Below are 11,306 nucleotides of genomic sequence, written 5' to 3' on the forward strand. Positions count from 1 at the left end.
AGCTGTTTGTTACCTGTATCCATGGTCCGTGCAAAGAGAAAAATAGAGTGCAGAATATAATGTTAGTATTATAGCATTTAGGTTACAGAGGAAAAAGTGCAAGGTCTGCAATGGGGAAGGTTGGAAGATCGGAACTACACCCTAGCTAATGGGTGGACTGTCTAGTGGTTTTTATAAAAGTGGGCAAGAAGCTTTTCCTGAATCTGAATTTGGTCCACATCCTTTCAATCATCTGTATCTTTTGCCCAATAAGAGATGGGCCAAGAGGGAATGACTAGGGTGAAAACGGTCCTTTTCTTTGTTGGCTGTTTCCCCAAGGCAGCATGAAGTGTAGATGGAGTTGATTTTGGGGAGGCTGGGCTGTGTAATGGGTTGGGCTACATATACAACTCTAAAATTTCTTAGTCGTGGGCAGAGCTGTTGACAAACCAGGCTGTGCAGCATCCAGCTAATATGCTTTCTACAGTATATCTGTTGAAATTGTTGAAAGTTGTTGAGATATGTTGAACTTCCTTAGTTTTCTAACAACTGGACAGTCCTCCTATTAGCTGGGGTGTCTCCCCGATCTTCCAACCTACCCTTTAGTCTTCTAAGGCAGTAGAGGCAATTTATGTGTTTTCTTGCAAGGTTGATCCGCAATAAATTGTTAGAGATATTTAGGCTGACGTTCTTGGAGCTCTTGGCCATTTCCACTTCAGCCACAGAAGGCTGGAGGCCAGGTCAATGGATATTTTAAAGACCGAGATGGATAGATTATTGATTAGTACGGGTGTCAGGCAAACGCAGGAGAATGGAGTTGAGAGGGAAGGATAGATCAGCCATGACTGAATGGTGGAGTAGACTTGATGGGCTGAACAGCCTAATTCTGCTCTTATCGCCTATGAACCTATGAGCATCATTGATGCTGATAGAAATATGTATTGCAGCTTGTTTCCTGAAGTCAGTAACTAGATTATTTTTAGCATTGAGGGAGAAATTGGTGTCCTAGCAGAATGTAACTAAGCTCTCTCTCCTTCCTGAACACCTCATCGTTGTTCGAGATCTAGCCCACTCAGGAGGTGTCATTTGCAAACTTGCAAAAGGAGTTAGAGCAGAATGTTGCCGCACATTTGTAAGCATATAGGGAGTATAGTCATTATTGTGGAGGATGGTTTGTTGCCCTTCCTCAGTGATTGCAGTCTATGGGTCAGGAAGTTAAAGTTCCAGTGACAGAAGGGTTATTGGCTTCCAGGTCCAGGAGTTTGGAGATGAGTTTAGATGAGTTCATGGTGTTGAAGCTATTGTCAATAATTAGGAGTCCGATCTAGGCGTCCTTTTTATCTAGATATTCCACGGTGAGTGTAGGGCCAGGGAGACTGTTTGTCTATTTGCAACCACCTGCAAACTGCAGTGCATCAAGGCTGTATAGGAGGCTGGAGTTAATGTGCGTAGTGACCGGCCTCTTGAAGCACTCACTTTACTCTGGGTTACTTGGCTTATTATCCTTGGACTCAAGCTTGATCCGGAATTTCCTCTTAGCATCCCTGATGGCTTTGCGAAGGTTGTGAGAAATGGTGACATTCAGGGGGACCTGGATCCCTCGCATGTAATTCATAAATTTAATGTGCAAATATAGCAAGCAATTAGAAGGCCAAAACTTACACTGGCTCCACGACAAAGGGATTTTAGTACATGGGTAGAGATATCTCACTTTGATTATATAGGCCACTGGAATATTGTTTACCAGTTTGAGCACCCTTCGAAGGAAGGATATTCATGAAAATAAGTGCAAGAAAACTTTTAATTATAGTTGACATTAAGACAGTTTCCATAACTGTGGGCTTCAAATGAAATGTCACCATTTTACAGCAGTGTATTTGCTATCCTATGAGCAAAGGTGATAACTTATTAAAGATGGAGCGGATCAGGTTAAATTTGAATTGAAAATGCATCAATTATTTGGATTATGTGGTGATGGTCTTCAGCAACATGCAATTTTTCTTTCAAATCAGATCAAATCGGTTACACTCAAAGAACATCACTTTTGAATGTCCTTTTGATTTTATTTCATCTATCCCTCCCTCCCAGATCTTTTGATACAACTGAATAGAGAGTTCTTGCAAGTACAAAATTATTGTCATAATTATTATTTTCCATGCGCATCAAGATATCTAATCTTGTGTAGGTTTGTAGGTCCCACGCCCATGTGGGTTTCCGTGAAATTATAACATTTAATGTTTATTCAATGATGTAGCCATTCAGTGGGTTTTTTTAATCACTGCCATAGAGAATAAAATGCGTTTCTAATGAAATAAGCCTGCTTCAATATCCGCAGTTGATGTGAGTGAATTCTTGCATCTATTAAGTATTAAGAATTTAGAATTTTTAATTATCCCACTTTCTCTGTAATTGCGGTCATCTTTTCTGCATGTTTCTTTAATTCTTAGCTTTGTACAGCACACCTGAATACGCAATGCTCACAACAATTCCAAATACTGCAATTCAGGACACTTCAAATTATGTTTGAGTGGACCTCAAATGAGACATTGTCATATCATGTTCAGTTATGTGCTGCATATTAAGAGAGCGTGCAGAAAACATGTTGCTGAGATTGGAGGGCTTGAGCTATAAGAAGACTGGGGCTGTTTTCCCTGAAGTAAAATTGAGGGGTAAATGTACTTAAATCTATAAAATTGAGAGGCATAGGTAGCTTAGGTGGTCTTTTTCCTAGAGTGGGTGAGTCAAAAACTGGAGACCGTTTCAAAGTGAGGAGAGAATGATTTAACAGGGATCTAAGGGCGGCACGGTAGCGCAGCGGTAGAGTTGCTGCTTTACAGCGAATGCAGCGCCGGAGACTCAGGTTCGATCCTGACTATGTACTGTAAGGAGTTTGTACGTTCTCCCCGTGACCTGCGTGGGTTTTCTCCGAGATCTTCGGTTTCCTCCCACACTCCAAAGACGTACAGGTATGTAGGTTAATTGGCTGGGTAAATGTAAAAATTGTCCCTAGTGTGTGTAGGATAGTGTTAATAGTGTTAGTGTGCGGGGATCGCTGGGCGGCGCGGACTTGGTGGGCCGAAAAGGCCTGTTTCCGCGCTGTATATATATGATATGATATGAAGGAACAACCTATCACACAAGATAGACGCAAAAAGCTGCAGTAACTCAGCGGGACAGGCAGCATCTCTGGAGAGAAAGAATGGGTAAATGTTTCGGGCCTCGACCTCTGAAGAAGGGTCTCGACCCGAAACATCACCCATTCCTTCTCTCCAGAAATGCTGCCTGTCCCGCTGAGTTACTCAAGCTTTTCGTGTCTATCTTTGGTTTAAACGAGCATCTGCAGTTCCTTCTTATCCAACCTATCACACAAAGTGGGTTATGTGGAATGAGCTGTCAAAAGAAGTGGTAGAGGCAGGTAAAATTGCATTGTTTAAAAAACAATTAGATAATTAGGTGGTTAGGAATGGGGTTTGGAGAGATGTGGATTGAATACAATCAGGTGAGATTATCATGGATAAGCATTTTAATTGGCATGGGCGAGTTGGACCGAAGGTCTTTTTTCCATGTTATATAATTTAATGTATCTGTTTCTTCAAGCTTCATTCGAAAGATAGACCAATTAATTGTTTATTTATTTTGTTTTTAAAGTCTTAACATTTTTACTCTTTTCATACCGGGGTGGCACGGTAGCGCAGCGGTAGAGTTGCTGCTTTACAGCGAATGCAGCACCGGAGACTCAGGTTCGATCCTGACTACGGGTGCTGTACTGTAAGGAGTTTGTACGTTCTCCCCGTGACCTGCGTGGGTTTTCTCCGAGATCTTCGGTTTCCTCCCACACTCCAAAGACGTACAGGTATGTAGGTTAATTGGCTGGGTAAATGTAAAAATTGTCCCTAGTGTGTGTAGGATAGTGTTAGTGTGCGGGGATCGCTGGGCGGCGCGGACTTGGTGGGCCGAAAAGGCCTGTTTCTGCGCTGTATATATGAAATGAAAATGAAATATGATTATCACACAACATAAACATTGTAAAATCTATTTAGTTTGCATTTATCGAAATTTTGACAAGCTGCATATGGACACATTAGTTTCTCTGCAAGTTTATTTATGGCTCCATTCCATTATGTATAAGGCTAGCACAGTTGTAATAATCCAGGAAAAAAATGAGATCTAGCAAATATAGTGGAAAATAAAGATTTGCACAGTGTCTTCTCAGAAAAAGCAGTGTTGTCCCCTTTTATAATTAAAATGCTATTGATTAATTAAATAATAAAAGCATGCTTCTTAAATAATAATTTATTGCATTAGCCCTTTGTGTGATTGTGCAGAAGCACTGCTTCCTGCAGTTGAATTTATCAGCTGTTTTTGGTTTATTTCCTATTTAAATCCTGCTTTATGAAAAAGATCAATGATGTAAGATGATGATTCCTTAAAATGTCCACTGAAGCTATAGCATTCATTGTGATAATGTACTTCATTTGAGGGACTTATTGTGTGTGAGATGGTCTAAATTTTAAATAAGGTGCACTTTAAGAAGTAATTTGAACTTCAAAGTAAAGATATTTAATAAACTTAAACTTAATATCAGAGACTGAAGATGTGGCGTAAAATTTGTTTAATTTTTCAATACAACAGGAAATTCACTCTGGTGGGGTTATCTGTTAGACTCCAATATTAAATCATCTTGTTTTAGGAGCTGAAGTGAACACTTTATAGGCAATCCTCTATCAATCCATCATGTTAAATGTTAACTTTTTAACTTTTCCTTTCCTGCGGATTCATTTTTTTTGTTGTCTGGTAAGTTTGGCTTGCGTTTAAACGTATGCCTTTTCTCTTTTTTAATTAAACCCCCACCCCTGCATGTGCATGTTTGTGTTTCACTCTGCATATCCTGTCTGTGTTTTGCCCAAAATATGAAACACTGGACAGATAATTGAGTAAATCCTTGCCATAGTTCTTGAACAGCTGTTTTAATGTATTTATAGAAACAGGATTGAACTGAGGAAGAGTTGGACAAAGATGTTATCAAATGCTGAATAAAGCATTTAGAAGTTTGTTGATAAGACAAATTTTGTCCATAAGTCCCAGGAATTTTACTATTAATTTCTGCTATTCAGTTATCCTATAATTACTACCGAAAAACATTTAAAATAAGCTGTTTAAAAAAAAATACAGCTAAAATAGCACAAATTCAGATTTATACATTTGTCTGAAAAGAATGTAATCTCTCAGTTTATGATTTTATTTCTATAACTTATTCCATTTCATCTTGTCCTCACTGTATATAATTTGACCGATTCCTTTTAATTTTTCTATAGAAGTGGTACACCATCACCCAAAAGGACATCTGTATCCTCCCGACCAGGTTCAGGAAGAAGTAACAGAGATCGTTTTTCTGGTGAATCATATACAGTATTAGGTAAAATCATGCCTGTGTGTTCATGAAAACCACAGGATAATCTTCCCACTACCAACCCCCATGAGCAATGTACATTGAATCTTGCATTTTCTTTATACTTTCTGCATTACTGAAGAATAAAGAAGATTCAGAATGTGGTTTGAGCTTCGAGGAGAAAGACTGCAAAACTATTTGTTGATTATTTTGCGCACCCGTTGCTGTGAAAAAGTGAAACATAGTCTGGAGTTGCGAAGGAAGCACCCAGTGAAAAAGTTAATGGAATTGGGAGGATATTTAAGGCAGTGGCCCTGTGCTCTTGTTTTCAACTCCATTTTAAATTTAAACTAATTCCCTTATAATTATTAGCAACCATTTATCAGCTTGAGAAAATTACTGTTATCAATATTGATTAAACTCTGTTGATAGAGTTCCTACTGTTAACATTAAATGGGCAACAATCTACGCAGCTATAAAGATTCTGAAACATAGTTATTTCATTAGGCCAGTGGTTCAATTATACCTCTGAGTAATTCTGAGAACTTGAAAGAAAATCCAGACAATATAATTTCATCATGGAATTTAAATCCAGATTTAATCAAGATAATAATATAGATTTTTTTTAAATTTAAGCATTGCTAATGACCACAAAACTACTTAATTATCTTTAAAACTCACTTTGTTCACTAATGTTGTCTGGGTGAAGAAATCTGCCATAAGTGATTCACTACCCATTGCAATGTAGTAGACTGAAATATACAGGTAATTTTGCTCTAACACAATAGTTGCAATCTGAAGAAATTTTGTTGTACGAAATCACATTATAAAGGCAATTGTGTCAATGGGGAAAGGGGGTTAAGGACTGGAGAGTTTCAGACTTACAATACCAAAGTTATTTTTCCTGCAGGATTTTCTGAAATAAAGGTCTTTTCAATAGCAATAAGTGTATTTTTGTTACTGCATTCTAAAAATACTAAAGGTTACATTGTTTAATAGTATCATGGCATCAGCTTTCATAGAAGTGATTGCTTGTCAATTTCAATGACCACCCACGATTATGGTAGCAGCTGTGTTCTTGAGAGACAATGATGCCTGTTTACTGCAGGGAAATTATATGAAACAGGTTTTGCTGTTTAAATCAAACAGCTTTTTTCCTGTTTGTCAATTTCCAAAGTAACTTTCCAAAGTCTCTCGTTCCCAATCAAAATCGCATCATAACTAATTCGACCCTTGTAAAGCAAGTAGTGTTCCCTAATTCATCACTCACGATGTATCCAACTTGTGTTATTTAAACACACATTATAGCAGTACTTTGATATGTCTGCTGGTCGTCATTCTGACAGATTAAAAAAAATTAAAGCTTCATTTACCTGCCATAAATGCTGTCATTTTTAAATCTTAAGTATGGGATGAATACTTGTTTTTAATAAATGGTTTCATTGATGCTGCAGTGATGTGATGTGATATGTAGGAAATGGCAGCTAATTTGTAGAATATTGCTCAAATTAAAGTGAATCAGTTAGATTTTACTGCCCTGAACTTCAGGTAGGCAGTGACAAATGAGACTAACTTAGGAAGCTTGTTTCCGTCAGTGGTCTGGTAAAAACCCTTTTTATTTTGGTTAGAAAATTTGGGAATACTGAGGATATTGTTCAAAGTGAAGTGAAAACTTATATCTAGTTCAATAGCAAAGCCAATCTGTTCGTCTTCATTTGATGGTGCAACCTCACAATCAGTGGTCTATTATAATTTGATACTTTCGCAAGAAGCAAATAAACTAAATGGCAATGTTTTAAAGTGTTCAAAAACACATGGACTATGATATAAATTTACAATTATAATTGGAGGAGAAAGGCATGTTGAGATTAATATGTAGATATATATGAAAATGGGTATATTATGTTGAACGAATAGAAAACACAGATAAGGCCACAATTATTGTAATCAATTTGGATTACCACGTTAAGAAAGAACATGATGGTCCAAGATAGAATACAAAACAGATTTCCGAGAATGGTTCCAAGGAAGAGAATATTTTTGTTAAATTAGATTGGGGAAAATGGGAGCAAAAAAAGATTGAGGAGATTTTGCTGAGGTATACATGAGTAATTCAGATGGGATAAATGGAGAGAAGATAATGGTCCTAATAACAAGAAAACAGTGTTTCTTGAGAAAAAGATGGTGATAATAGAGAGTAAAAACGTGAACACATTGGGTAACTCAATCAGTGGAAGTTATGTCCAACACCTTAACTTCTTGGCAGTCAGGTTTGATCTTTGGCCAATGATAAAAGGTTTAAAATTGGTTCAAAGAGTGAAAAATCCTATAAATTTTCAAGTTTTGTATATTTCTTGAAGTCTTATGCATCAATGTAAATGTTACAATTAATTTACATCTATGCTTGTACTTCACAGGCGATGGAGTGATCGAAAATGGTCAACATTATTGGGAAGTGAAGTCTCAAAAAGACTGTAAATCCTATAGTATAGGTGTGTCTTACAGGAATCTTGGAAAGTTTGATCAGCTGGGGAAGACAATTACTTCATGGTGTGTTCATATTAACAACTGGCTGCAGGCATCCTTTGCTGCTAAACACAACAACAAAGCCAAAGCCATGGATGGGCAGGTTCCAGATAGAATAGGAGTATACTGCGACTATGATGGAGGTAGTATTTTTCTTAATCAAGACTTTATTTATATTCTTTTCCCATCCTAATTTCTCATAACTTTATTCTAGCTAGAGTCTCCCAGAGATTTGTGCTGATAGTTGTGATGTCAATTGTGCATTGGGCTGCATCATACTGGACCCAGTCTATAGCCTAGATTCTCTATCCACAGTACCACAATGTAGTTGCACAAGAAAGAGCATAATAAAGGTTTACTGTTTTTTAAAATTCTGGATTATTTTATGATGGGCAATTTGATAGATTAGGTTTATATTCTTTGACTTTGGAAGGATAAGAGGTAAACTAATTGAAGCATAACTTTAAAAAACTTTCCCTTTAGCTAGGAGTCAAGAAAAATTAGTGACCATTTATGAGTAGGGAAGCAGCTGTGAGTGGTAATTTCTTACCTTGGTTCTCAAAGGCTTGTATATCTTTGGCATTCTCTGCACCAGATAGCCGTGAATGCTCAACTATTTGATAACCGATCAATTGCTTGGTAAGGGATTATGGATGAATGAAAAAAGGTGTTCAGGTTAATTATCAAACATTAAATAATGCATCGGGATCGAAGGGCTACAGAATCTATACTCCTGTTTCCATGTAAGAGAAGGAAATAGAAAACAATGAGCTTAATAATAGGGAATAGGTGTAAACCTCTGTCTTGATAGGCAATAGACAATAGGTGCAGGAGTAGGCCATTCAGCCCTTCGAGCCAGCACCGCCATTCAATGCGATCATGGCTGATCACTCTCAATCAGTACCCCGTTCCTGCCTTCTCCCCATACCCCCTCACTCCGCTATCCTTAAGAGCTCTATCCAGCTCTTTCTTGAAAGCATCCAATGAACTGGCCTCCACTGCCTTCTGAGGCAGAGAATTCCACACCTTCACCACTCTCTGACTGAAAAAGTTCTTCCTCATCTCCGTTCTAAATGGCCTACCCCTTATTCTTAAACTGTGGCCCCTTGTTCTGGACTCCCCCAACATTGGGAACATGTTTCCTGCCTCTACTGTGTCCAATCCCCTAATTATCTTATATGCTTCAATAAGATCCCCCCTCACCCTTCTAAATTCCAGTGTATACAAGCCTAATTGCTCCAGCCTTTCAACATACGACAGTCCCGCCATTCCGGGAATTAACCTAGTGAACCTACGCTGCACGCCCTCAATAGCAAGAATATCCTTCCTCAAATTTGGAGACCAAAACTGCACACACTACTCCAGGTGCGGTCTCACCAGGGCCCGGTACAACCGTAGAAGGACCTCTTTGCTCCTATACTCAACTCCTCTTGTTATAAAGGCCAACATTCCATTGGCTTTCTTCACTGCCTGCTGTACCTGCATGCTTCCTTTCAGTGACTGATGCACTAGGACACCCAGATCTCGTTGAACATCCTCTCTTCCTAACTTGACACCATTCAGATAATAATCTGCCTTTCTATTCTTACTTCCAAAGTGAATAACCTCACACTTATCTACATTAAACTGCATCTGCCATGTATCCGCCCACTCACACAACCTGTCCAAGTCACCCTGCAGCCTTATTGCATCTTCCTCACAATTCACACTACCCCCCAGCTTAGTATCATCTGCAAATGGTACTTTTAATCCCTTCATCTAAGTCATTAATGTATATCGTAAATAGCTGGGGTCCCAGCACCGAACCTTGCGGTACCCCACTGGTCACTGCCTGCCATTCCGAAAGGGACCCATTTATCCCCACTCTTTGCTTTCTGTCTGTCAACCAATTTTCTATCCATGTCAGTACCCTACCCCCAATACCATGTGCTCTAATTTTGCCCACTAATCTCCTATGTGGGACCTTGTCGAAGGCTTTCTGAAAGTCGAGGTACACCACATCCACTGTCAATTTTCCTAGTTACATCCTCAAAAGATTCCAGTAGATTTGTCAAGCATGGTTTCCCCTTCGTAAATCCATGCTGACTCGGAATGATCCTGTTACTGCTATCCAAATGCTCAGCAATTTCGTCTTTTATAATTGACTCCAGCATCTTCCCCACCACTGATGTCAGACTAACTGGTCAATAATTACCCGTTTTCTCTCTCCCTCCTTTCTTAAAAAGTGGGATAACATTTGCTATCCTCCAATCCACAGGAACTGATCCTGAATCTATAGAACATTGAAAAATGATCTCCAATGCTTCCACTATTTCTAGAGCCACCTCCTTAAGTACCCTGGGATGCAGACCATCAGGCCCTGGGGATTTATCAGCCTTCAGTCCCATCAGTCTACCCAAAACCCTTTCCTGCCTAATGTGGATTTCCTTCAGTTCCTCCATCACCCTAGGTTTTCCGGCCCCTAGAACATTTGGGAGATTGTGTGTATCTTCCTCAGTGAAGACAGATCCAAAGTAAAGGTTTAACTCGTCTGCCATGTCTTTGTTCCCCATAATAAATTCCCCTGCTTCTGTCTGATCATAAATGGTGCTTCCTGAGCTGGTTTTCTGTTTACTTTATGTAACTCCATTGAGTCCCTCAAAATGTTCCTGTATATATATATATAATTGTATGTAAGTTAATGTGGAAGTTATCTTTTTTTTAGTTCACTTGATGATCTGGTGCATGTTTAGTTTCCCTTCTAAATTTGCATTTCAATTTTGTAGGTCAAATTTCCTTTTATAATGCTGATACAAAGCAATTATTACATACTTTCAAGACAAAATTTACTCAACCAATAATTCCAGCATTTATGGTAAGTGACGAATCAAGGGTTCAAGAGTGCTTGTCATATGCATTTAGATATGAACTGAAACAGTATTATTCTTGATGCAGCTTTTCAGGCACAATGGAAGCAACAACAACAAAAATTAAAATTAATATACAATAAATTATTCTAAGTAAACTCAGCCATGATATTACGAATACCAAAGTACATATAGAGTATTCAGTGTTTTACTGAAGGACAGTTTTGGATAACTATTTGTAAATTGCATAGTTAGAATCTTGCATCTAGTGGTAAAACAATTTTGATTTTATAGAAATACACCTGATCATTTACACAATAGAGAAAAGTTTATAAAAATTAGTACATGAAAATGTATTTAATATTAATATGCAAAATTTAAGATTATGCTCTTTTTGGCAACTTGGATCCATTAAATGTTTGTCATTAAGTATATATACAAAATATTGAAATAATTTTACAAATGAACAGTTTTCTGTTCTCAAGTTAAAAGATTTTTCCCAGATAGTGTCTAGATAGGCCTAGACTTAAAGGCTGTAAGCCACACTTTCTATGTATGTGTCAAAA

At 38.1% G+C, this 11,306-nt stretch overlaps 1 protein-coding gene across 3 annotated transcripts in view; it reads left to right on the top strand.

Annotated features, from left to right (window-relative positions):
* The window catches only part of LOC144591952 (FSD1-like protein), a 55,227-nt gene that overhangs the window by 39,878 nt on the left and 4,043 nt on the right, over window positions 1-11,306 (top strand). For 2 of the 3 annotated variants that reach the window (XM_078396010.1, XM_078396011.1), the window contains 3 exons: window positions 5,295-5,395; window positions 7,786-8,037; window positions 10,660-10,748. In XM_078396010.1, the coding sequence (XP_078252136.1) occupies window positions 5,295-5,395; window positions 7,786-8,037; window positions 10,660-10,748 (442 nt within the window). The remainder of the gene's footprint in view (window positions 1-5,294; window positions 5,396-7,785; window positions 8,038-10,659; window positions 10,749-11,306) is intronic. The other variant, XM_078396013.1, reaches the window with a different exon arrangement.

Source organism: Rhinoraja longicauda, chromosome 3 (assembly GCF_053455715.1).
Source record: "Rhinoraja longicauda isolate Sanriku21f chromosome 3, sRhiLon1.1, whole genome shotgun sequence".
NCBI classification, from domain to species: Eukaryota; Metazoa; Chordata; class Chondrichthyes; order Rajiformes; family Arhynchobatidae; genus Rhinoraja; species Rhinoraja longicauda.